At 43.7% G+C, this 25,918-nt stretch overlaps 1 protein-coding gene across 1 annotated transcript in view; it reads left to right on the top strand.

The window, feature by feature from the left end:
* SI (sucrase-isomaltase) overlaps positions 1 to 25,918 on the top strand; it is a 230,712-nt gene that overhangs the window by 72,747 nt on the left and 132,047 nt on the right. The window contains exons 12-17 of the mRNA XM_030216421.1: positions 1,205 to 1,321; positions 6,293 to 6,406; positions 8,731 to 8,815; positions 13,954 to 14,071; positions 18,559 to 18,730; positions 24,724 to 24,840. Coding sequence (XP_030072281.1) covers positions 1,205 to 1,321; positions 6,293 to 6,406; positions 8,731 to 8,815; positions 13,954 to 14,071; positions 18,559 to 18,730; positions 24,724 to 24,840 — 723 coding nt within the window. The remainder of the gene's footprint in view (positions 1 to 1,204; positions 1,322 to 6,292; positions 6,407 to 8,730; positions 8,816 to 13,953; positions 14,072 to 18,558; positions 18,731 to 24,723; positions 24,841 to 25,918) is intronic.

The following is a 25,918-nucleotide window of genomic DNA, read 5'->3' as shown; positions in this document are numbered from 1 at the left end:
AGAATCTACCCCTAAGAGCTAACTGCCAATATTCAGTGAGAAATAGCTGGCTATCTCCCACTGAATATTGGCGGATAGCTGGTTAAATACCATTTAATCGACTAGGAGCTGTTCCTGGCTGGTTAAATGGTTTTAAAATATTGGCCGGTATGAACTTGCCATGCCCTGTACTGCTCAAAACGTGCCCAGGCCATGCCCTTTTTCCATTTGCATGCCCTTGGGTTTAATACATGCACATCCCAGCTTTTTAAAATGGGGACTTATGTTTATGCAAAGATATGTTTAAGTGCAGGTTTATGTAAATATTAAACTCGAAAAGAGCTTGTAAAATGAGGACCCAAGGGGCCCTTTTACTAAGCCACACAAGCGTCTACGTGCACCCAACGTGCGCCAAAATGGAGTTACCGCTGGGAAACCGCGTGGCTCTTGAGATAATTTCATTTCTGGCGCACATCCGATACGCGGGTCCAAAAATAATTTTAAATTTCAGACGCGCGTATTGGACACGCGCCAATTGGCATTTGACGTGCGTAGGTCATTACCGCTTGGTTACCGTGTGAGACTTTACCGCTAGGTCAATGGCTGGCGGTAAGGTCTCTGACACAAAATGGCCGTGCGGCAATTTTCATTTTGCTGCACGTTCATTTTTGTCAAAATTTTTTTAAAAAGGCATTTTTTACAAGTGCGCTTTAAAATGATTCTGCGTACGCTCAAAACATGTGGCTACACTACTGCAGGCCATTTTTCAGTGCACCCAGTGGCGTAGCAAGAGCCAGGCAGTGGGGGCGGTCTGCCCCGGGTGCACGCCGCTGGGGGGGGGGGGGGCTGTCGGCTCCGCTTGATCCCTGCTCCCTCTGCCCCGGAACAGGTTACTTCCTGTTCCGGGGCAGAGGGAGCAGGGAACCAGCGGAACTGACACTCTCCCAGCATCGTGCACACGGCAGGCACTCGGGGGTTGATGCGCCAAGAGGGGGTGTCATGCTGCACCCGGGGGGGGGGGATGCGCAGTGGCGAACCGCCCCGGGTGGCAGCCGCCCTCGCTACGCCACTGAGTGCGCCTTTGTAAAAGGGCCCCTTAATGAAAAAGTACATTTTTACAACTGTCTCCATCAATACAACCAAGATGGATTTTTCTGTGAACCTGCAACTTTGGATCGCTTACAAAAATCATTACTAATTTTTTTTTTTTATTCATGTTCACTAGGACCCAGCTATTGCCAATACTCCTCTCATCAATGGTGCTTACGAAAGTTATGATAGAGGAAATGCGGGCAAAGTATGGGTGAATGAATCAGATGGTACAGCACCGCTTGTTGGAGAGGTAACACTGCAGATCACAATTTATATTTTGAATATGTACATATACATATCTACATGCATATATATTTATGTATATATATATATTTGTTTATTACATTTGTACCCCACATTTGCCCACCTTTTTGCAGGCCTATATATTATTATAGGTCAATATATCTACTTCATTTGGATAATAGATAATACGAAACTCCGATTTATTTTAGATTAGTTTCCAGGAGCAGATGTGGAAACTGCTTTAAAATGGAAATATTGAAGTGTGTTAAACCTAATGTGCTTTATTACATTGCAATCAGAGTAGTTTTAAGTGCATGAACAATGAGTCTGAGTGTACAGAATAGTTCCAGTTAGTGCATTTATTTACTCCTATCATAGCTGAGATAATATTTAACCATCTCTCTGACCTCATGTGCAACTTTCTTTACATTGTCACCTTACTTTCTAACTCTTCTTACTGTCTTCCCTATCTATATGTTCCATCTTTGTTTATACCCTACACCAGTGATGGGCAACCTTTTGAGCTTGGTGTGTCAAAATTCGCCAAAAAGCCGAGCATAACTCGGGTGGTGTGTCACTTCAAGAAAAATCACTGCTACTAGGACCGCCCCCCGGGCCCCTCCCCACCCGAGATCGCTGCCCACCCGAGGTCGCCGGGCCCCCCCTCCACCCGCTACCAGGCCCGAAACTAACCTTAAAGCCTCCTTTCACGTCGCAGCAAGCAGCAGCAGGGCAGACCTCTCCTCCTTCCTTCTGTGCTCCGCCCTCGCGGACGTTACGTCAGGCGAGGGCAGGACACGGAAGGAAGGAGTGGCCTGCCCTGCTGCTGCTTGCTGCGACGTGAAAGGAGGCTTTAAGGTTAGTTTCCGGGAGCGAGGAGGGAGGGCGGACCACACTGCGGCGGCGCCGCATGTCATCGAAAATGGCTACGCGTGTCAGTGCTGACACGCGTGTCATAGGTTCGCCATCAGGGCCCTACACTGTCAATTAAAATGTACACCATGGAGGCGCATAGTTTTAGGTGATCAACTCAGCATATTCTCTATACTATGCCATACTTTGCATTGTTATCTGAATATTTTTACTGCTGTAATTGCCTATTGCTCACATTTGATCTATTCTTACTCTACATCGCCTTGAGTGAATTCCTTTAAAAAGGCGGTAAATAAATCCTCATAAATAAATAAAAAAATAATAACAGTGATTATGATAAAAATATGAATACAATAGAAGCAGATACATGGTTATTGTATTGAAATACTTGTGCAGTAGTTTCTTGTAAACTGATAAGTTTGGCTCAGGTTAAAATACCACTAACACTTTACATCTGCATTTTAGACAGGACATAAAAGTCAGAATTGAGGTGTGCAGTTAAAACATCCATTTTAGCAAAAGAAACTGAGAAAATAGAGACAAGCTCAAAGCCAGCACATAAATGGGCATGTGCCGGCTGGTCCGCCGAGAGGGGGGGGCAGGGGGGACAAAATTCCCCGGGCCCGGGCCTCCAAGGGGGGCCCGGCACCGCAGTCCCCTCCATCCGCCCCCCTCCGTCCACCACCGGGCCGGGCCCCCTGAATTCAAATCATAGCGCCTCACCTCAACCTCGCTCTGTGTGAAAGAAGCGCAGCAGCGGCAGTCTTCAGATCGCCTCCCTTCGGGCCTTCCCTCCCTGTGTCGCACCCTCGTCTGACGTAACCTGCGCGAGGGCGGGACACAGGGAGGGAAGGCCCGAAGGGAGGCGATCTGCAGACTGCCATGCTTCTTTCACACAGAGCGAGGTCGAGGTGAGGCGCTATGATTTCAATTCAGGGGGACCCGGCCCGGTGGTGGACGGAGGGGGCAGGTGGAAGGGGGCGGTGACGACGACCTTGGGGGGGCGGGGCCCCGGGGGCGGCCTTGCCCCTGGCCCGGCCCAATCTCTCGGCAGCCCCGGTAGATACCCGTTTATCTTTTTGACTTTTATATTATCCTGTTGCTGTCAAACAGCTTTCCCTTGCCATTTTGGGATTAAGGGGCAACCTCGCTTAACCCATCCAGCGGAGGAATGGTGCTTAATAGCTGGAGCTTACCAAATCCTACACACGCGTGGTAGCAAGTGTAACTCCAGATGTTAACCTTTTAGGACGTCAACATATAGCACTCTTCTGAAATGGGGAATAAATGCGTACTTACCACATCCCACCCAAAACATGCCCAGATTATGCCCCCTTTCTGTTTGCACACTTGGCTTTTATATGTGTGCCTATCCTGGTTTTGTAAAATGGGAACTTAGATGTTTATTCAAGATAAACATTTATGTGTCTAAAATGAGACTAGGGCTTGTAAATTGAGGGTCTTGATACAGAAAGGCTATAAACATGAATATGTATAGGAGATAATCCTATAACATGGTTTCACAATTTAGGAACCTATTTTCTGCAGGCCTACACAGGTCTATGGCTGGTGTAAATGTTAACGCCTAAATGCAACATTTATGTGCTTAATTTATAATATTCTGTAAACTAAGCGTGTAAATGTTGTAAAGTAAATGTGTAAATGTTGGCCCTGCCTAAGCCTTGTGAATGACCCCTTGCATTTATGCACTAAGCTATATGTGCGGGTACATTACAGAATATGCGCATGGATGGCAGTATTCTATAAATTTAAGTGCGCAAATGGGGCTTACAAGTGGGTGATTTTTTTTTATAGAATGAGGGGTTATAAGTCTGGACTGACCACTAGGCAGACTACATATCCACCTAGGGCAACACAATTTGGGGTGCAGTACTGGCATAGAAGTCAGCATCTAAACAAGATTCAGTGTGGCCGGGTTAGGATCTTTATCACCTATGCAGCTCAAGGCATCTCACAATTCCACCCCCTCCAAAACAGGAAGTTTGGAGAAGGCAGGACACAGCAGTCTTTGAGCATACACAAATGTTTAAGGCCTTATTCTGGCAGCATTGAGTCTTGTTTAGAGACACTGACTGCTGTACCTGTGCCATCCACCAAAATGTGCCATCCTGGAGAGGGTAGGAAAGGAATGAGATGCTGGACACTGAAAAAGAGATAATGGACATGTCAGAAAGGGGGAGATGCTGGACATCTAGAGAAGTAGGAAAGAGTAGGGGACATGCTAGACACCTCAGAAGGGGTAGCAGAGGGAAGGAGAGACTGGATACCTCAGTGGGCTAGGGAAGGGGAGAGGCTGGATACCTCTGGAGGCAGGGAAGGGGAAAGAGGGTAAGGAAGGGATTACTTCGGGCTCCAAAGTCCAGGGGTAGGCAAGGAATGACAACAGACACTTAGGGTAGGAAGAGGGAGATGATGCACACAGATAGGGTCAGGTGAGCGAAAGGGGGTGCTTGATATGAGGGGGAAAGGGAAAGGATGGGGGAGATGCTAGTCACAAGGGGAGAAGGCCTTGAGCTGTCCCTGGGCACACGGTTCAAGGTTTACCTAGGGCATCAGATATCCTTGGGTAAACCTTGTACATAGATCATCTATAAAAGAAGCTTTTAAAAATAGACGGGCTGACATTGAGTCAACAGATATTCAGTGATAGCAATTTGGATAAGTTATGCTGTTATCTTTAGCAAGATATTCAAAATATATCCAGTTAATTTACTGTTTGAATGTTGCTGCTTAAGGAGAACCATATACCTTTAACTGGTCCTTTTAGGCTTGCTGTATCGCTAACCTACCTGCACTAACTGATAACATTAACTGGACAATGCTGAATATCAGCATTATCCCCCCTAGGAGTGGCCTAGTGGTTAGGGTGGTGGACTTTGGTCCTGGGGAACTGAGGAACTGAGATTGATTCCCGGCACAGGCAGCTCCTTGTGACTCTGGGCAAGTCACTTAACCCTCCAGTGCCCCATATAAGCCTCATTGAGCCTGCCATGAGTGGGAAAGTGCGGGGTACAAATGTAACAAAAAATATATATGGCACACAAAATTGTGCATGTAAATTTAGGTGTGTTCCACAATTTATTGTAGTAACAGAACAATTAGCACTGATAATTGGGTGCTAACTGGCAATAATTAGAATTTACCTGCCCATCTTGCTAGGTGTTATCCTGTAAAGATGAATGCGCCATGGGACGATCATGGGTGGGTCATGGGCATTCCAAGAATTTAAGCGCAGTGTTACCGAACATGGCAGATCCACGCCTAATTTAGGTGCAGAGATGTACCCTAGGTTTCAGATGGTGCAAATCCTCATGCCTAAAAGTTAGGTGGGGATCCCAGCACTAGGTGATATTCTATAAATGGTGCCCAGCTCAGAGTAACCACAAAAACAGGAAGGATACTGTGACTCTAACTCAAAAGATGAACATCAACAAGTGAAGAGTCCAGTGTAAATGTTTAGTGTTTAATCTTTTTTTTATTGACGAGAAATTCAACAGAAACACTGAAAATACTTATCCAATAGTTGTCATACAATCGTCAACATCAGTATTTTCAGTGTAAATGTTTAAATAATCAACACGATGTATTAAAATTCCAGATATTCCTTTATTCTCAAATATTATCTTCTTTTATATATAAAAAGTGGTTGAGCATTTAGCTATGGCTCGACGGTGGCCAAACCCGTTTCACTTTACATGCTTCATCAGGAGCCATGCATCGACTTTCTTATAATATCTAAACAAGATGGTATCACATATTTTTGTGATCACATTGCATCTTATCAAACCCCAATTCTTTCATGCAGCGTTCACTTGTTGAGGCCCAGCTCAAGAGTGCCATTTATAGAATAGCGCTTAGCACTCATTTTTTTGCACCAATTTTCAGCACCCTATATGTATGCTCCCAGCATGCCTCCATTCCCTCCCATGTTGAACCAGCTTAATTTTGGTCAGGAATCAAATTATCAGGTGAAAACTTAATCAGACTCTGGGGATAGGGGAATTCTGATAAGCAAGTATTTATCTGCTTCTTGGATATGAACCACATAGATCACAAAATTCTGATCACCATTCATTCCTTGCAGGTGTGGCCAGGAAGTACAGTGTTTCCAGATTACACTAATCCAGCTTGTAAAACCTGGTGGATGGATGAATGCAAGAGATTTTATGACAAAGTGAAATATGATGGCATATGGATTGTAAGTAATTTAAAATATATATCTATATTTTGAAAGGTATGCCAAATACCTAGGCCTAGAAATATACTCAGCTACTAGCATTTAAAAAAAAACAATTACTGACCAGCATGGACTCAATATCAAAGGGAACATTACTTATCCAGTTATTCAGCACTGGCCATTATCCGGATAGTGGTGTTGAACATCTGGATTTTTTTTGAGTGCTGCAGCCAGTGTTTAAAAGATCAAGAACGGGGCAGTTGAATATTGGCCCATGCAATTTTAGGGGTCCTTTTACTAAGCTGCAGTAAAATGGGGGCCTGCACTAGCATCAGTGAGTGCTTTTGATGTGACAGGTAGACTATCCTCAGAAACCTAAGCATTTATATCCAGCTCATGAATTTCTCTGTACTGAAGCCAGGGTGTGCAATCATTAAACCAATCTGCTTTAGAGCTGTTCAGTGGCGTTCCTACCCTGGCTGACACCCGGGGCGTATCACCGATGCACCCCCCCCCCCCCCCCCCGGCAAAACTATACCCCCCCAGGTGCATTTTTATCTGCTGGGGGGGGGGGTGCCGCGCGCCTGTTAGCTCCGAGTCCGCTCGTTCCCTCCCCGCTGAGGGAACAGCAGGGAGGGAGTGAGCGGACTCGGAGTCAACAGGCACGCGGCACCCCCCCCCCCCCAGCGGCGTGCACCCGGGGCGGACTGCCCCCACCGCCCCCCCCTTGGTACGCCACTGGAGCTGTTTGACAGCTCTATACATACAGCGGTATTTCATGCATTTTGCGATTGACTTGGTTTAGAGTTTGAATTATGCAGCATTAGTGCTACTATTGACGCAAATTCCAATATATTGGCATTTTTATATGATCAATAAGAGAGTGTTGGTACAGACTCCTGATGCAGGCCTGATGGCTGAAACATGATTCGTGTTGAGTCTTTGTTAACCATCAGTAAACGTTTTGCACCACATCATTTGTTTTGGAACTTTTTTGTCACCTTTGCTGTTGTTGCTTCCCGGTCATCTTGTGCAAAGGTCTGCTCTTCGTTCTTGTTTTTCATAGTCTGGGTAGGGCACGGACGGGACTGATACTTATACACATAACGTATAGAATCCTATAAGTTACATGCTTAAATGCAACATTTACATGCTAACATTTATGTCTGCCATATACCAGGCATAAGTGCTTGTGTCAATACTTTGCCAAGTAAATGCCGACTTACACTTTTTTTCTGTAATAGCATCTTGATACCCAGATGCTGCTATAGTGAACAGTGCTCTGCATTTCATCCACATTTTGGTTCCTGTTTTGGTGTGACCTATACTGAATTTACCCCCACATATTCACGTGCAGACTTTGCCAAAGTTTCAAAGAAAAGTTGTAAACACAGTTTTGCTTTGACAATTATCACAAGGAATATATGTGCATATAGTCAGATTTTTTTTAAGTATTCGTGCAACTCTCTCTCAACCACTGTTCTCTAAGCTGAGCGGGAATTCTCCAACTGCATTGCATCCCCCCCCCCCCCCCCCCCCCAAATACTATCAGGACTGTAGCTGGAGGACTCATGCTCAGCTTAGAGGGAACAGTGCTCTCAACTCTAACTCCAGAGAGTGCCTCTGCTGATTCTAGATGCATTTCTACCTACGTGTTTATCTACATATCAAGTGGGCAGTTAAATTAACTCCATTCCTGCATGTAAAACATTGTTTTTTACCCATGGAGATGCTTTCAAAAATTACTCTCCAAAGTGTTTGATCCTACTGTGTAACCATCAGAAACTCTTAGGGGTCTTTTTACTAAGGTGCGCTGAAAAATGGCCTGCGGTACTGTAGGTGCGAGTTTTGGGTGCACGTAGAATCATTTTTCAGGACACCTGTAAAAAAAGGCCTTTTTAAAAACTTTTGCCAAAAAATGGACGTGCGGCAAAATGAAAATTGCCGCAAATCCATTTTGGGTCTGAGACCTTACCGCCAGCCATTGACCTAGCGTAAAAGTCTCACGCGGTAACTGGGCAGTAATGACCTACGCGTGCCAAGAGGCATTTTGCGTGCATCTGATATGCACGGCAAAAAATACAAATGATTTGTCGGCCGCGCACCAAAAATGAAATTACCGCAAGAGCGACGCGGTAGCCGTGTGGTAACTCCATTTTGGCGCGCCTTTGGCGCACGTAGATGCTTATGCGGCTTACATAAAGGGCCCCTCACTGAATCTTTTTTTTTCTTATTCAAGTTATTTATCTTTTCATTAACGATAAAACTGCTAAATTTAGACTGGTCGACAGCTGTGTATTCTATTTTGAAATTAGGAGGATATTGTTCTTTTTTTTCCCTTCCAGGACATGAATGAAGTATCTAATTTTCTAAAAGGTTCTAAGAAAGGCTGTGCAGAAAACAACTTAAATTATCCTCCTTTTGTTCCCAGTAAGTCAATATTTGTAATTGACTAGCGATAATCTTAACACTTTGGGATAAAGTGGGACCTATTCTCTTTGATGTCACAAGGGGAAGATTTCTTACACATGCAAACTCTCCTCAGCTGTACCTATTTTAGCTTCATTTTCTTAGTTGCTACTGAGTTAATTAATAGTATTGATCATGCTTCATCACTCATAGCTTTAGGTGTACACACACACTCTTATTAACATAACTAAATTGAAATTCTAACGCATTATCCACTCCCTTATTAGCCGCCAGTAACTTCAGCTCATTATCTCACTACATCCAGGAGTTCAATAAATTAGTACTTTTAGCTCACCTGCTGAGAGATGAAATGACAGCTCTTCCCATCATGGATGTATGTCAGGCTCTCATGACAATAAGCAACAGTTTTTTTTCTTCTTATCTCAAATAAAATTGTACTCACTCGATCAGTTTCTCATAGCGGCAACTGGGAAATAGTGAGATGAGGCAGACAGAAAATAATCAGCAACATCCGGATGATGTAAACTGAAAGCTTATTGTTCAAAAGTTTTGAATTATATATTTCTTTGGCCCTCATTCACTAAGTTACAATACTTCCATTTATAGCGCTATATAATACATTATCACAAGCTAATTGGAAATAACAAGTACAATTAAGTGTTTATCTCCAATGTTTGAGCTATTTTCTAGCCCTTAATTCAGGTGAAACAGGGATCTGGCAATGAGCTACATCACATTCAAAGCAGCCCATTGTTGTGGCAATCAGTGGTTCAGCTCGTGATGGGGGGTGAGGCGAGGATGAGGGGGCAACTTTATAAGCTGTCTTACTGCAGGAAAATTAGCCACTTCAAGAGGTATAGCTAAATTACCCTACCCCCGGGACTCTCACCAGGCTAAGGTGCCTGGTAAGACTCCTAGAGGCTAATATTCAGAACACGGGAGGTAGCCCGGCTAACTCCTCCCCTTCCCTGACATTCTCACGATCCAGGTTCCTAACCCCCCCCCAACCCCCCTGATTAAAATATTCAACCCCCCAGTGCATACCCTTCTGATCCCCCTAACACCTCCACTGATCATAAGTATTGCCATACTGGAAAAGACCAAAGGTTCATCAAGCCCAGCATCCTGTTTCCAACAGTGGCCAATCCAGATCACAAATACCTGGCAAGATCCCAAAAAAGTACAAAACATTTTATACTGCTTATCCCAGAAATAGTGGATTTTCCCAAGTCCATTTAATAATGGTCTATGCACTTTTCCTTTAGGAAGCTGTCCAAACCTTTTTTAAACTCCGCTAAGCTAACTGCCCCTACCACATTCTCTGGCAACGAATTCCAGAGCCCAATTACAGGTCGAGTGAAGAAAAAGTTTCTCCGATGTATTTTAAATTTACTACATTGTAGCTTCATCGCATGCCCCCTCGTCCTAGTATTTTTGGAAAGCGTAAACAGACGCTTCACATCTACCCGTTCAACTCCACTCATTATTTTATAGACCTCTACCATATCTCTTCTCATCTTGCCTTTTTTCCAAGCTGAAGAGCCCTAGCCACTTTAGCCTTTCCTCATAGGGAAGTCGTCCCACCCTCATTATCATTTTCGTCGCCCTTCTCTGCACCTTTTCTAATTCCACTATAACTTTTTTGAGATGCAGCGACCAGAATTGAACAAAATATTCGAGGTGCAGTCGCACCATGGAGCAATACAAAGGCATTATAACATCCTCATTTTTGTTTGCCATTCCTTTTCTAATAATACCTAACATTCTATTTGCTTTCTTAGCCCCAGCAGCACACTGAGCAGAAGGTTTCAACATATCATCGACGACGACACCTAGATCACTTTCTTGGTCCGTGACACCTAACGTGGAACCTTGCATGATGTAGCTATAATTCGGGTTCCTCTTTCCCACATGCATCACTTTGCACTTGTTCACATTAAATGTCATCTACCATTTAGATGCCCAGTCTCCCAGTAACATAAGGTCCTCTTGTAATTTTTCACAATCCTCCCGCGATTTAATGACTTTGAATAACTTTGTGTCATCAGCAAATTTAATTACCTCACTAGTTACTCCCATCTCCAGGTCATTTATAAATATGTTAAAAACCAGCGGTCCCAACACAGACCCCTGGGGAACCCCACTAACTACCCTTCTCCATTGAGAATACTGACCATTTAACCCTACTCTCTGTTTTCTATCTTTTAACCAGTTTTTAATCCAGAATAGAACACTACCTCCTATCCCATGACTCTCCAATTTCCTCTGGAGTCTTTCATGAGGTACTTTGTCAAACACCTTCTGAAAATCCAGATACATAATATCAACCGGCTCCCCTTTATCCACGTTTGTTCACCCCTTCAAAGAAATGTAGTAGATTGGTGAGGCAAGATTTCCCTTCACTAAATCCATGTTGACTTTGTCTGATTAATCCATGCTTTTGAATATGCTCTGTAATTTTGTTCTTAATAATAATCTCTACCATTTTGCCCAGCACCGACGTCAGACTCACTGGTCTATAATTTCCCGGATCTCCTCTGAAACCTTTTTTAAAAAATTGGCGTTCCATTGGTCACCTTCCAATCTTCCGGTACTACGCTCGATTTTAAGGATAAATTACATATTACTAACAATAGCTCTGCCTGCTCATTTTTCAATACTATCAGTACTCTGGGATGAATACTATCCGGTCCAGGAGATTTGCTACTCTTCAGTTTGTAGAACTGCCCCATTACATCCTCCAGGTTTATAGAGAATGCATTAAGTTTCTCTGACTCGTCAGCTTCGAATACCATTTCCAGCACCGGTATCCCACCCAAATCTTCCTCAGTGAAGACCGAAGCAAAGAATTAATTTAATCTCTCCGTTACGGCTTTGTCTTCCCTGATCGCCCCTTTTACTCCTCGGTCATCTAGCGGTCCAACCGCTAGATCAGTACAGCCCAAAGCCCCGCCCACATATAGCTGCCATGACCCCTAGCAGTAATCTCGTGGTAATACTGCTAGGGGTCATGTCAGCCATTTTGAGAGCCTCATACAGATAGGCAAGAGTGGGGGTGGGACTGCTCTCACCTTGGCCCATGGTACCACAAAAAAATCACTTCCAGTAATGTCTGGATATGATGGTGCAGTGTCAGAGTGCTGGGAAAGATGGGGGAGGGTTTTGAAGGTTACATGTGGGTGATGCTTTGGTTCAAGGAAGGGTGCTATTGAGTTGTGCTATTCAGTTGGGGGGGGGGTTAGTGGGATCAGAGGGATATGCAATTGAGGGGGTGAATATTCTAATCAGGGGGGTTGGAGGTGTCAGGAACTTGGATTGGGGGATTGTCAGGCTGGGAAATGGGTACAGGGGATCAGATGGGGGAATTGTCAGGGGGTATTAGATTGGAAAGGAAATGTGTGTGGGGTGCGCTGCCACCGCATTTGGCTATATTATTGGGGATAGAGGATGGTATTTGATATACTGCTTTTCTGTGCTTATAATCAAAGTTTACATATTCAATTCTGGTATTTGTTTGGTACCGGGGCAATGGAGGGTTTAAGTGACTTTCCCAGAGTTACAAGGAACTGAAGGGAATACTATATAGTTATTTTAGTTAGGGCAGCATACCATTATCTGCAGGGACAGCAGAAGCTATCTGGACTGCATGTAATATGATGCTGTATTGTATGCCTCTGCCCTGTGTAGAAAATGCAAAAGCAGATCCTGGGCAGGCCCCCTGAATTCACAGCAAAGGGTTTGCACTTATAATATGTTAATTTTTGCCTTTAACTTGTGGTAATTAGAAAATCTTACCTCACTTTAGTTAAAGGGTCCCAGAATTTCACTAAACTCCAAAATTTAGGGGCATAAAAAGTGGATGACGACAGGGAGCAATTAAAAGTTTGGGGGAAAAAATGTTAGTAGCTTAGATCTGATTTTTTGCACTAGGGTCATAAATTAGATCCATAAATCAAGAAAAATAAATGGTAGGCCTAAATTTACAAGCATAACTTTTAATCTCCCAGATAAAGCTGAATTGTCCTTATATAGAAGGCTGAACCCTAGAACCACGACTACTGCCAGGGGTCCATAGGTGTCATTTAGTATCCAAAGCCAGAAGGAGGAGGAGCAGAAGGGGACTGGCTCCTGTTCCATCCCGCTAGACCACTATGGATGGCTCCCGGGGTGCCTAGGAGTCTTGGGGGGGGGGGGGGGAGGGATGAGAGAATAGAGAAGGATTGTATCCTTGGAGGAGGATGGAAGATGATAAAAGGATAAAAAAACAGGGAAGGGGGAGTTGTAGCAGAATCAAAAATTGGGGAGTGGAGTTGAAGATATATTGGAAAATGGAGGGGGGAGGAGGATCAGAACTGGGAGGGTGGATACAGGAAGATTGCAACCAGTGTTGAAGGAGGATTGGATCCACTTTGGAGGGGGGGAGGGTTATTGGAGTGATAGCCAGCAACCCAGAAGTTGTGCCGGTATCAACCAATTTTCAGTACTGGAACCTGCACAGCTAAATGACCACATAACTCCTGGCTTCTCCCCAACTCCACTCCCAGAATGCTCTGCTCATGCCCATATGTAAGATGGCCAGTTAGTGTCAATATTCAGCGGCACTACCCGGTCAGCAGTCAGCCCACCGAACATGATGTAAACAAGCAGGTGCCTACCTTGCCCACCGAAATCACTTTGACTATTGACAACTTAAGAGTTATCTAAGCCAGTAAATGATTTATGATTTTATAATTTTATTTTCTAGTAAAGTGAAGTGCACTCTGCTAATTATAGACATAATATAGAACCAGATTTTATTGTAGAGGTTAATGTCACAGTTCTTTAGCTTTTGGGCTTATTAATAGTCATAAGGAAAATGTTTATTAAGGCAGATACAGAGCTGATTGTCATTAAAAAAAACTCTGAAACATTAATCCTGAGTGAAAAAAAAGATTATTAAAATCAATATATCATAATCTAATTCACCCTGATAAAAAGCAGTATACATTGTTCTCCGTTCTTGAAACATAATACATATCCTGAGAAGAAAAAAAACATTTCAACCCATGATTTTGAATTGATATATTTAAAAAAGAAAAACCCTGAAGAAATCCAGAAGAAATAAACTAGTATTAATTTACCATGATTTTCTTTTCAAGGAATTATGGATGGAGTTATGTATTCGAAAACCCTATGCATGGATGCAAAGCATCATACTGGAACACACTATGACCTTCACAATTTATATGGGCATTCAATGATCCTTGCAACTGAAGCGTAAGACCCACTTATTTCTTCTAATGAATAAAGATGCATTTAATTCATTTACTTGAATTCCTAGTATAGTTATTGTAAAAGGCAAACTGATATATAATATCATTATGAATGATGCAAACAGCTTTGGATTCCTTTGAGGATATAGAAATGGAAAACAAAATAACTCAAACTATCAGGCTTAGAAAGCACTCATCACTTTTCCCTTTGAGTGCATACAGACACCCTGTGGTTCAAGACATAATCCACGGATACTAATATGAGGAATTAAGGAGTTGCTAAACAGACCACCTGATGCAGTATTGCTGTTTACTAGAATATACTCCACTCCAGTCTTTGCTCCGACCTTGATTTCCAATGACGATATGGAACTTAAAATGCTAATTGACAATAACTCTAATGAATCCATATGAAATCGAGATTACATGGGTTTAGTTTGAACACCTTAATAAACAGTCAGGATCTTTCAACTGGGAATTTACATTGAAAGCTTGAGCAGATATGCAATGGACAAATCTAACTCCCACCTTTTCACTCAAGGTGAGTTACACTCAGGTACACTAGGTAATTTCCTGCCCCAAGACGTTCCCGGCCGGTTAAATGGTATTAAATATCAGGAAGTTAAAAAATTGTGCCTAGCAGTTTTCCTGTTACTTACATACGTAAGTGTATTTTATCATGAAAATGCAGGGGATGCCAAGGGGGGGGGGGGGGGGGGGAATCCCCAGGCCCAGGCCTCCAAGGGGGGCCCAGCACCAAGGTCAATCTCTCTCTCTCTCTCCTGTTCCTGATGGACTTGGGTGATCACGTCCCAAAAAGAGCAGGAGAGAGAAATCTGCACTACCCAAGCTGCAAAGGACTTAAATACAAAACAACTTACGCATCTAGGTTTTCCTACATAAGCACACAACTGTGGAACGCATTACCAAAAGCCTTGAAAACGACGTACGGCCACCTGAACTTCCGGAAATCACTAAAAACCAACCTGTTTAAAAAGGCATACCCTACCGATCCAGCTTAAATGCCTAATCTCTGCAACACAACCAAACTAAAGCACGTAATGGACATAACACAACTCTTCCGTTCTCCGATTCCCTAATGTGGCTGTGCCACATGAAATTGATCTTACCACAACATCACCCTGTATTTGTTCACACTGGAGCCTGCAAAGGCCTCTCCGGTACTATGTAAGCCACACTGAGCCTACAAATAGGTGGGAAAATGTGGGATAAAAATGTAACAAATAAATAAATAAAACTCCGGCACCGAGCCCTACTTGGAGGCTGGGGAAGACCCGGAGGAGCAGACACACCAGGACCTCTGATCACCAGCATTTACACCAGATTTCAGCAGATGTAAGTCTGGTGCCTGAAGTTAGATGCAGGAATTGTCGCAAAGCATGAGTCAATAAAAGGCATGTACCCTTTATTGAATCCTGCTTAGCGCTGATTTTGTTTCAGCACTGTCCCCCAGATTCTATATAGTGCGCCTAGAGATCAGCACCAAAATCGGCACGGATTCTATAACTACGCACGTAATTTAACAAGCTAATGAGTGCTCATAAGAGCACTTAACAAGCAATAATGATCACTAATTAGAACGGATTAGAATTTAGGCACACATGTCGCTAAGTGTATTCTGTAACGTATGTCAAACATCTAACTCACTCAAAGGAAAAGGGGCGTGGTTATAGGCGGGTAAATGGGCATTTTTTGCGCTTTCCAAAATTTACGTGCCTAGTTATAGAATATGGCCCAGTGAGCCTAAATCTACATGCCGGGATTTATGCCATGTTTTTGTTGGTGTAAACAGATGCGCATAGATTTAGGTGCTGAAATATCAACTAAGCCTAGTCTATAATCAAGGACTAAATCTAGGTGCTGATTATAGAATACGCTTAGTCGGCACTGATATTTTTAGGCACCATATATAAAATCTCTCCCAGAACGTTGAACGTCATTTACTGAATCGAGCTCGTTACTTGCAGGCCCCTTTATTCAATGAGCACTGATATTCAGTATGTTAGGTTAAGTTACGGAGACAAGTTGGTCTCCACAAAAGGCTGTCCTAAAGTAATTCGAGGAGACCCTTTTACAAGGGTGCAGTAAGCACAGGGCCGTGCTGACCCGGTAAGCGAGGTAAGCATGGCAGGGTGGCGCTTCCCTCGGGGGGGCGCCGCCGCACCATGCTCACCTCGCTCGCCCTCCCTTTTCTTTTTTTTTTCTTTTTAAATTTACCTCCGTGGCGGCGGTTCCGGCAGCGCAGCGTCAGGGAAGGAGGCAGCACTCCCGACGCCTCTAGCCTTCCCTTCGCTGTGTTCCGCCTTCTTCTGACGTCAAGGATGACGTCAGAAGAAGGCGGAACACAGCGAAGGGAAGGCTAGACGTCGGGAGCGCCGCCTCCTTCCCTGACGCTGCGCTGCTGGAACCGCCGCCACGGAGGTAAATTTAAAAAGAAAAAAAAAAAGAAAAGGGATGTTGGGGGGGACGGGGAGAGAAGAGGGTGGGCAGCCGCAGTTGAACAATGGGAGCGGGAGGGCAGGGGAGAAACGACTACTACTACTTAGCATGGATGCGAAGGGGGGGCATGGATGCGAAGGGGGGGGAGAAGAGGGCGGGCCAGGCTGGGACATGGGAGAGAGAGGAGCATGGATGCGAGGGGAGGGTCATGGAAGGGAGAGAGGGGAATTGCTGGAAAAGGATGAATAGAGGGGGCAGGGGACAGAGGAGCATGGATGGGCATGGATTGAGATGGCAGGGAGAGAGGGGAATTGCTGGAAAGGGATGAATGGAGGGGGCAGGGGACAGAGGAGAATGGATGGGCATGGACTGGGAGGGCAGGGCTCAGGGAGAGAGGGGAATTGCTGGATAGGGATGAATGGAGGGGGCAGGTGACAGAGGAGCATGGATGGGCATGGATTGGGAGGGCAGGGCTCAGGGAGAGAGGGGAATTGCTGGAAAGGGATGAATGGAGGGGGCAGATGGGCATGGATGGATATGGATTGCAGGGCAGGGCTCAGGGAGAGAGGGGAATTGCTGGATAGGGATGAATGGAGGGGGCAGGTGACAGAGGAGCATGGATGGGCATGGATTGGGAGGGCAGGGCTCAGGGAGAGAGGGGAATTGCTGGAAAGGGATGAATGGAGGGGGCAGGGGACAGGGGAGCATGGATGGGCATGGATTGGGAGGGCAGGGCTCAGGGAGAGAGGAGAAATTGCTGGACATAGAGGGGAAGGAAGAGAGATGAAGGAGATGAAATGAGGGAAAAGGAAGAGAGGAGAAAAACTGCACATGGATGAAGAAAATAGGCAGAAGCTGAGGACCAGAAATGAAGAAGAAAGGAGGAAAGGAAGCCCTGGAAACGGAGTTAAGAGGACAGATAGCAGCAGAATCAGATACTGGGCCAGCATGATCAGAAAAAGAAAGTCACCAGACAACAAAGGTAGAAAAAAAATAATTTTATTTTCATTTTAGTGTTTGGAATATGTCCACTTTGAGAATTTACATCTGCTATCTTATTTTGCAATGTATAGCAATTTCTTTCTAAGAATATTGCTGACAATTCCTGTCAGTGTGGCAAGTGGTGAGTGATCATTTTCACGGGGGGGGGGGGGGGGGGGGGGCCGCCAACTGATAGGCTGCAGGGGGGCGCCAGAGACCCTAGGCACGGCCCTGAGTAAGCACACAGTGGACTTACCACACGGCAATCCAGAACTAAAGCCGGCCCTACACGGGCACCAGAGGTAGTTCCACCCCCAGCGTATGGCATTTCCAGCGGGGTTACCCAGCAGTAATCTCTGCCCGGTTATTGCCGGGTTAGTACGGGAGCCCTCAATGGGTGGCAGTAAGTGCTCTCCCCAGCATGGCCATGTGGCAAGTGCAGTCTTACCATATGGCTATTTCTTTTTTTTTTTGTCCTTTTTACCCACTGCGGAGAAAGGACCTCCACAGATGACAAAAAATGGCTGCTGTCACTAGTGTAGGGCCACTTTTACTACTACTACTTGACATTTCTAGAGCGCTACTAGGGTTACGCAGCGCTGTACAAAAACAAAGAAGGACAGTCCCTGCTCAAAGGAGCTTACAATCTAAGGACAAGAAGGACAAGGAGTGTAGACAATCAAAAATTGGAACAGTCTAGATTACCTGGGAAGAGGTACAGTGGTTAGGTTCCAAAAGCGACATAGAAGAGGTGGGCTTTGAGTAAGGATTACTGCAGATTAATAAAAGGGCCCCTCAAATAGTTATTTGAATAACTAATTGGCTACATATATGGTTAAAGTTATCTGGATGTTTTGCTCATCGGCTTGCTGAATATTGTCCTGTACGATTCTTGTTCACTCACTGAGTTTGCCCATCTTTCCATAAAAACTTGTATACCAGTAGGAATATTATTACATGTAACAATGAAACATGAATACTGCAAGAATGAAATGATATTTGCTTTTATGGAAACAATAATACATTTCCGTGCATTTCCTTTTTTTTTAGAGCTATTAAAGAAGTCTTCCAAGATAAAAGAAGCCTCATTTTCTCTCGTTCTACCTTTGCTGGATCAGGAAAATACTCTGGCCATTGGCTTGGTGATAATGCAGCCACCTGGAATGATATTAAATGGGCTATACCAGGAATGCTTGAATTCAACCTCTTTGGAATACCTTATGTAAACACATTTGTTTGGTAACTCTAGGTTTTCAATCTATGTTTTTGTCCTTAGTTATTCTCTTACTGTCACTTAAAGTGGTTGTAACATTTTCTTAATTTATAGTAAAGGAATTTACACATGATGGGAGTGGAAATACAGGCAAACATATATACTGTTGCAGGATGTATGCTCAGGCGGGATTAGCGTATATTGAATAAGAATGTTTTGTGTCTTCTCCCATGTCATCTAGGGAAATTTCTGTTTTGTTGTCATGGGAGATAATACACCAAATCAAATTTTTTTCTGGCCACCTTCCTGTGACCCCCTGCCCCCAAATTAGGCCCCCAGGCTTACCTCAGTGGTCCAGTGGGATTCCATTGGGGCAGAGGTGATGTCCACTCGCTCCAGTCTGTGGCACCAACTACAGAATACGGCAAGAGTATGGTGAAAGGCTGTGGCCACCAGACTGGATGCAACCACAGCCATAGGAAGGAGCGAATGGGCATTGCTTCTGCTCCAACAAAAACCCTCTGGACCACTAGGAATTGAGGAAGACCTAGGGGGGCTGCATTAAAACCCTGCCTGGTTTCGCTCACCTCTGTCATTGTAAATGATTGTCTATCCCTAACTGATATTATAGATTTCACATCGTACATGCAGACTGTGCAATAGGATATTCAGTGTACACACCAGCTACATGTAAACCTACTATACAGTAACAGGTCCTTTTACTAAGGTGAGCCAAAAAATGGCCTGCGCTAGTGTAGACATGTGTATTGGGTGCGCGCAGGTCCATTTTTCAGTGCACCTGCAAAAAAGGCCTTTTTTTTGCCAAAAATAGACGCGCAGCAAAATGAAAATTGGCGTGCGTCCATTTTGAGCCTGAGACCTTACTGCCACTCATTGACTTAGCGGTAAGGTCTCACGCGTTAACCGGATGGTAATCGTCAGTGCGTGCACAATGCCAATTACTGCCCAGTTAGCATCGTGCGCCAGAAAATAAAAAATATTTTCCAGTGCACATAACGGATGTGTGTCAAAAATGAAATTACCACCTGGGCCACGTGGTAGCCAGGCGGTAGTTCAATATTGACATGCATACATGCCTACGTGGCTTAGTAAAAGGGCCCCTAAAAGGCCAATATTCAATGGATAACATGTAGATGTTTTTTAACCATCTATTGAACGCGATATTCAGTATATCAGCACTGCTCAGGACTTCTGTTTCTGTGAGTCCGACGTCAGACTGCCAGAAACAGAAGCCTGCCCTTGCAGATCAGCAACACGGCCGCACCGGAGAAGAGGACTTCAGCTGGCGGGGGTTGGGGACCCCTGCCAGCAAAGGTACCCGACGGCGGCAGTGGGGGAGGGTTGGCGGCAGCAGGAAGAGGGGGTCGAAAGGGTTGGCGCCGGGAGGGGTCAAAGGTGGTGGTGGCAGCGGGAGGGGTCAAAAACTGCGGGGGGGGGGGGGGGGGGTCGGCGGCACCTGGGGGGGCTAAAACGTGTCCCCTCACCTCGAGCTCTGGATCCCCCCTCCCGCTGAAGTCTGGCTACACCCCTGATCACAGGTAAAGGTATCCTAATAAATTTATCCAGACATTTCAGCCTGCTAAAGTAGAGTTTTCAATGTAATGAACTCTACATAGAGATAAGCAGATGCTTTATTTACTTACCTTTAGGCAGATTTTCAGCCATGCTATCCTTGTACGCTGGACCATTAAATATGTGATTTTAAATTACAATAGGTAAGTTAACCATTTCTCCACAGATTCATATATCGCGCTGAGATTTCCACGTGGAAATCTAAGCGTATTCCATAACAATGCTCGTAACCTAATTGGTTAACAAGCTAATCAGCGCTGATAATTGGAAGTTAACCAATCAGCACTAATTGGCATTAATTAGAATTTAATAAGTACATAAGTAATGCCACACTGGGAAAAGACCAAGGGTCCATCGAGCCCAGCATCCTGTCCACGACAGCGGCCAATCCAGGCCAAGGGCATCTGGCAAGCTTCCCAAACGTACAAACATTCTATACATGTTATTCCTGGAATTTTGGATTTTTCCAAGTCCGTTTAGTAGCGGTTTATGGACTTGTCCTTTAGGAAACCGTCCAACCCCTTTTTAAACTCTGCTAAGCTAACCGCCTTCACCACTTTCTCCGGCAACGAATTCCAGAGTTTAATTACACGTTGGGTGAAGAAAAATTTTCTCCGATTTGTTTTAAATTTACTACACTGTAGTTTCATTGCATGCCCCCTAGTCCTAGTATTTTTGGACAGCGTGAACAGAAGCTTCACATCCACCTGTTCCACTCCACTCATTATTTTATATACCTCTATCATGTCTCCCCTCAGCCGTCTCTTCTCCAAGCTGAATAGCCCTAGCCTCCTTAGTCTTTCTTCATAGGGAAGTCGTCCCATCCCCGCTATCATTTTAGTCGCCCTTCGCTGCACCTTTTCCAATTCTACTATATCTTTCTTGAGATGCGGCGACCAGAATTGAACACAATACTCAAGGTGCGGTCGCACCATGGAGCGATACAACGGCATTATAACATCCTCACACCTGTTTTCCATACCTTTCCTGATAATACCCAACATTCTATTCGCTTTCTTAGCCGCAGCAGCACACTGAGCAGAAGGTTTCATTGTGTTATCGACGACGACACCCAGATCCCTTTCTTGGTCCGTAACTTACATGCACTACTTGCTAAATGTATTCTGTAATGTGGTCCACGTAAATTCTAAGTCGCATAGTTGAAAAGGGGACATAGCCATGGGCTTGGAATGGGTGGATTGTGGGTGCTTGTAAAATCTATGCTCATTATTATAGAATACTCCTGCTGCTGCATAACATTTCATCTGTTTATATTTTAAAAATGTTGATGTATGGAGGTTTTTGTGCCAATGATGAGAGTTAGTGCTCCGTGTAGTTGAAGGCCAGTGAGCCCAAAATATAGGAGTCTGTTGAGGCTTTTCCTTCATTACGGTATTATGTAAGCCGCGTTGAGCCTGCAATTAAGTGGGGAAAATGTGGGGTATAAATGTGCTAAATAAATTAATTAATTAATCTGTAACATTTTGGATATGGTTGTAATATCCACCTAGTAAATCCAGAATTTTATGAGGATATTTGTTGACGTTGACACATAACCCAAAACCATACCCATGATCTGCCCTGAACTGCCCATGACCCTCCTATTTCCACACCCCCTTTTTCGGGATGTGCATAAAATGTAGGTGCAGATCACGTGCCATACATCTTAATTGATTCCAATTAGTGTCAATAATTACTTATGAAAAAGTCAATTACTGGCACTAATTGGCTCGCTATTCAATTTGCAAACGTAATTTTTGACTTTTATAGAATTAAGGGGTTAATGCGCAGTTAATGCATGGAAACAGGCTACTGCACAACTGTATTAAGGAGTTTTGTGGTAGTTTGACTGTTACCACTTGTTAAGCATTAATTTTCTTTAAGTTCTCTGTCAGGGAGCATGGCGTGGGCAGAGAGTGGGCATAGAAGGAATTTGGCAGTTAATGCACTGCATTTGCTGTACTCCAACAGGCTAACGCAGAGGTTTCGTGGGACCATTTACCACCTCCTAAGTAGGAGGCAGTAAGTGCTTTTGCGCTAACCGGGAGCAGATACCGCATGTTATTCTGAATATTAATGTACGATTTGTAATAAAAAATGGTGGGAATGTCCTTTCTTGATGCAGTGTTCGTAGTGGACTTACCACCTGTTAAAATGTTGTGTTATAGCGCGTTAAGCCCAAAACAATGCTTTTTTTTGTAGACGGTCCCTTAAGTTAGGACAATCTTTTATGCAGCCATATTTAAATAGATAAACTTTCCCAGATGGTGAGTATCACTCCCATTTATTTATTTATACGTCAGAAAGTTTTAGAGACTTCCCTCCCATTCCCAGGAGTTATCCAGAATACTATTTAATAAATAAAAATTAAAATAACTATAAAAACACAGCTGCATTTTAAACTGTGATTGTTGCTTCTTTTATGCAAACAGTTTTGACTGGGTATTTTGATGTCTGGCCCAAAGTTACCTGTTGACCCACCCCAAATTTAAAACAACAAAAAAAAAATCTCCAAATAGATTTTACAATCTATTGAATATTGATTGCCTTTCCTATAGCCCTGTCAGGTATATGTAGCAATGTAGAGATATACAATCTCTGCTCCATGTAGCTCATAATTTAGTCAATCAGAAGATAGACAAGTAAGAGCCTTTGGTTTTTGAGGATGGGCTGTTGTTTGCAATGACATAGGAACGTCAACAGCATATTCTTTGTTGTAGCATGTCATTACCCAACGAAAACAAGCAGAAAAGAATGCAATTTCAAGCTTTGTCATTTGCCCATAATAGTCCACAAACACCAGAAGAGGTTTTTTGTTGTCTGCAGCAAACAGAATCTACAGGCATGAAGCAGACACAGAATCCAGAAGAATCTTGGTTGAAAAGGAACCAAACAATCTTTATGTTATGTTTTGGAATATTTTGTATATAATATTATTTGATGTTTGGTTTTTATTTTATTTGTATACTTTTATGTCTTGTTTTTAAAATTTTTATATGTTTCATTTTGTTAGTTTTTTGTATCACCCCTGATGCAGTCCTTTTGGCGAAACACGACCACGTTGGGTCCTTTTGAATAAAGATTGTTGGATTCCTTTTGAACTAAGGCTCTTCTGGATTCTGTGTCTACTTAGCGCCTGTAGATTTCCCGATAATAATGCATACTATCCCCCAGACTCTATATAGGTTGCCCAAAGTTGGATGTGCAAATTTAGGCGCAGATACAAGATCCACACATAAACTATAAGTTAGTTAGACAATAACAATTAATAATTGATGTTGACACTAATTTGGGTTTAAGAGCGGATCTGCCCTGTGCTCTATTCTAAAAAAAAAAAAGCGTGCACAAATTTATAATGGTAAGAAATCAAGAAGGCAATCGGTCCACAATATCCACCATGGAACAAAGTGTACCTGCCTGGGTTCCAAACAGACCCAGCAAGATACACATTGACCTATGTTGGTGGAGTGTTTAGATTTGCACCAGCTGGTACTTTATGCACCTGATTCAGCCTGTACTCTTGGCGAAACATGGCCATGTCGGACATTTGAGTGTGAATCCTGGGACTATCAATACAATTTTGATGAAGACTGCATTTTCTTCATCAAGGTCTGCTTCTTGTCTTTTGTCCAAATTTTATATTGTGCAACTCAAAAGGTGATGTGGCCATGGAAGAAGCATGGGTGGGTCAACAGTGCTCCCAGAAATTAGGCACAATGTTATGGAATAGGATCATTTACACGCCCAACTGCCATTATTTGTGCTGCAGGTTTCAGAAAGAGTAAGTGCTGCACCCAAAATTATGCATGAGAGCCATGCTAAGCTCTGGAACTCTTTGCCGGAGGATGTAGTAACAGCAGTTAGCATATCTGGGTTTAATAAAGGTTTGGACAAGTTCCTGGAGGAAAAGTCCATAGCCTGGGATTTGTAGAATGGAATGTCGCTCCATCCAGCTGTGTCCATCAACTGTTCTCTCCCCTACCCTTCATCCTCGGGCTCCCATCCACCGCGATTGTGACCTCCTGTGCCATGCCGTCCCCGCCGCCGCAATTTCGCCGTCCCCCCGGCGTCGCCTCCCCTCTTTCCACCATCGTCGTGTCGTCAGTTCTCCATTGCTGCGTCTGTTTCCCTCAGTTTCGCCCCCTTCTTCCCTCCCTGCTCCCTCCTCCTCTGATTTCCACTCCCATGTCCAAGCCCTCCTCCCTATTGGGCTGTACTGCTGGTGGAGGCGGGGCTTGGACTTCTACACTATCTCAGCGTTCCGACTCTACTGTGCATTTGCGTCACTTGCCGTTTATATGTTTAATGTTTTACACATTTGTAAACTGTGCTTAGTTTTTCGGATTGTACAATTCAGCAGCTTTAGTAAACCAATTAGTTCGTATAATAGCAATATATTTCTTTTTCAGATTGGTGCTGATATATGTGGATTTTTTGATAATGTCTCAGAAGAACTGTGCAGACGATGGATGCAAGTTGGAGCTTTTTATCCATTTTCAAGAAACCACAATGCAGAGGGATATAATGTAAGGCTTAATAAACATTTTTGTAAACATCTTAAGACATTCTGACTCCCCTGAAAGTCTCTGGTAGGGATGGGCTGTTGTTCGCAACACTACAGGAAATGTCATTGAAATATCCCATGTCATTGCATGTCATTTACAAATGAAATGAACGGGGAAAAAAAACATATTTTCCTCCGGATTCTATATAGGTCACCCAAGGTTGGGTGTTGGAATTTGCACGCGAATACGAGATCTATACGCAAATTAATCAGGTAATGTGCACCAATTGGCACTTAAGATAAATATCACCCAATATTACGCAGCTGTAGAACTTTCCTCAACTTGAGATAACAACATCATTTTCCATTGGCGTTTCATGACACCGGCGCCGTTATGCAGGTATCCCGTTTGATATATCCAGCTCGGGGTAGCGTCCGTGAGTGTGTTTCAGCGTGATTTAAGTCTAGCCCCTGATGAGGCAATACTATGAAACCCAGAGCTGTGTCAGGTTCCAGTTGGTTAAAGGATTTGAATCATCAATAAGAAGAATTTTTGTGGGATCCACTTAATTTAAAGGGATTCGCATCACAACTCAAGACCTCTTGTATTTGTAGTATTTAAACATAACAGAAGGCAGACAGCAGAACTTATTAACGAAACAGCTGATTCTGGACTGCATTCTTCAGCTTTACGTAAAAGCTCCTTTACATGGCATATACATTTTTTTCAAAAACACCTTTATTTAAAGGACACAGTATTTTTTAAATTTTGAAAGAAGAAAAATGTACTTTTGATTTATATTAATACAACACTGGTGTGCAGGAATTGTTTATTCATGTTTAAAATCAGAAACTGATGGAACATGATATAGTTATTTCAAGCTGAGGAAAGTTCTACAGCCGCCTGAAGTGATAATATCGTCGATATTTTATGAGTAAAATGAATGGTGGAATGAATGGAAAGGGTTGATTGTTGTATGTGAAAGACATATGAGGAGTACGTTCCTTACAAGTATTATTCTATGGAAGTTTTATAATTAACTAGTAAAACAGGCCCGTTTCAGGAGCAAATGAAACGGGCACTAGCAAGGTTTTCCTCC

The sequence above is a fragment of the Microcaecilia unicolor genome, chromosome 10 (assembly GCF_901765095.1).
Source record: "Microcaecilia unicolor chromosome 10, aMicUni1.1, whole genome shotgun sequence".
NCBI lineage: Eukaryota > Metazoa > Chordata > Amphibia > Gymnophiona > Siphonopidae > Microcaecilia > Microcaecilia unicolor.
Note: the sequence above shows the minus strand (reverse complement) of the source record. Positions and strands in the feature narration are given on the sequence as shown.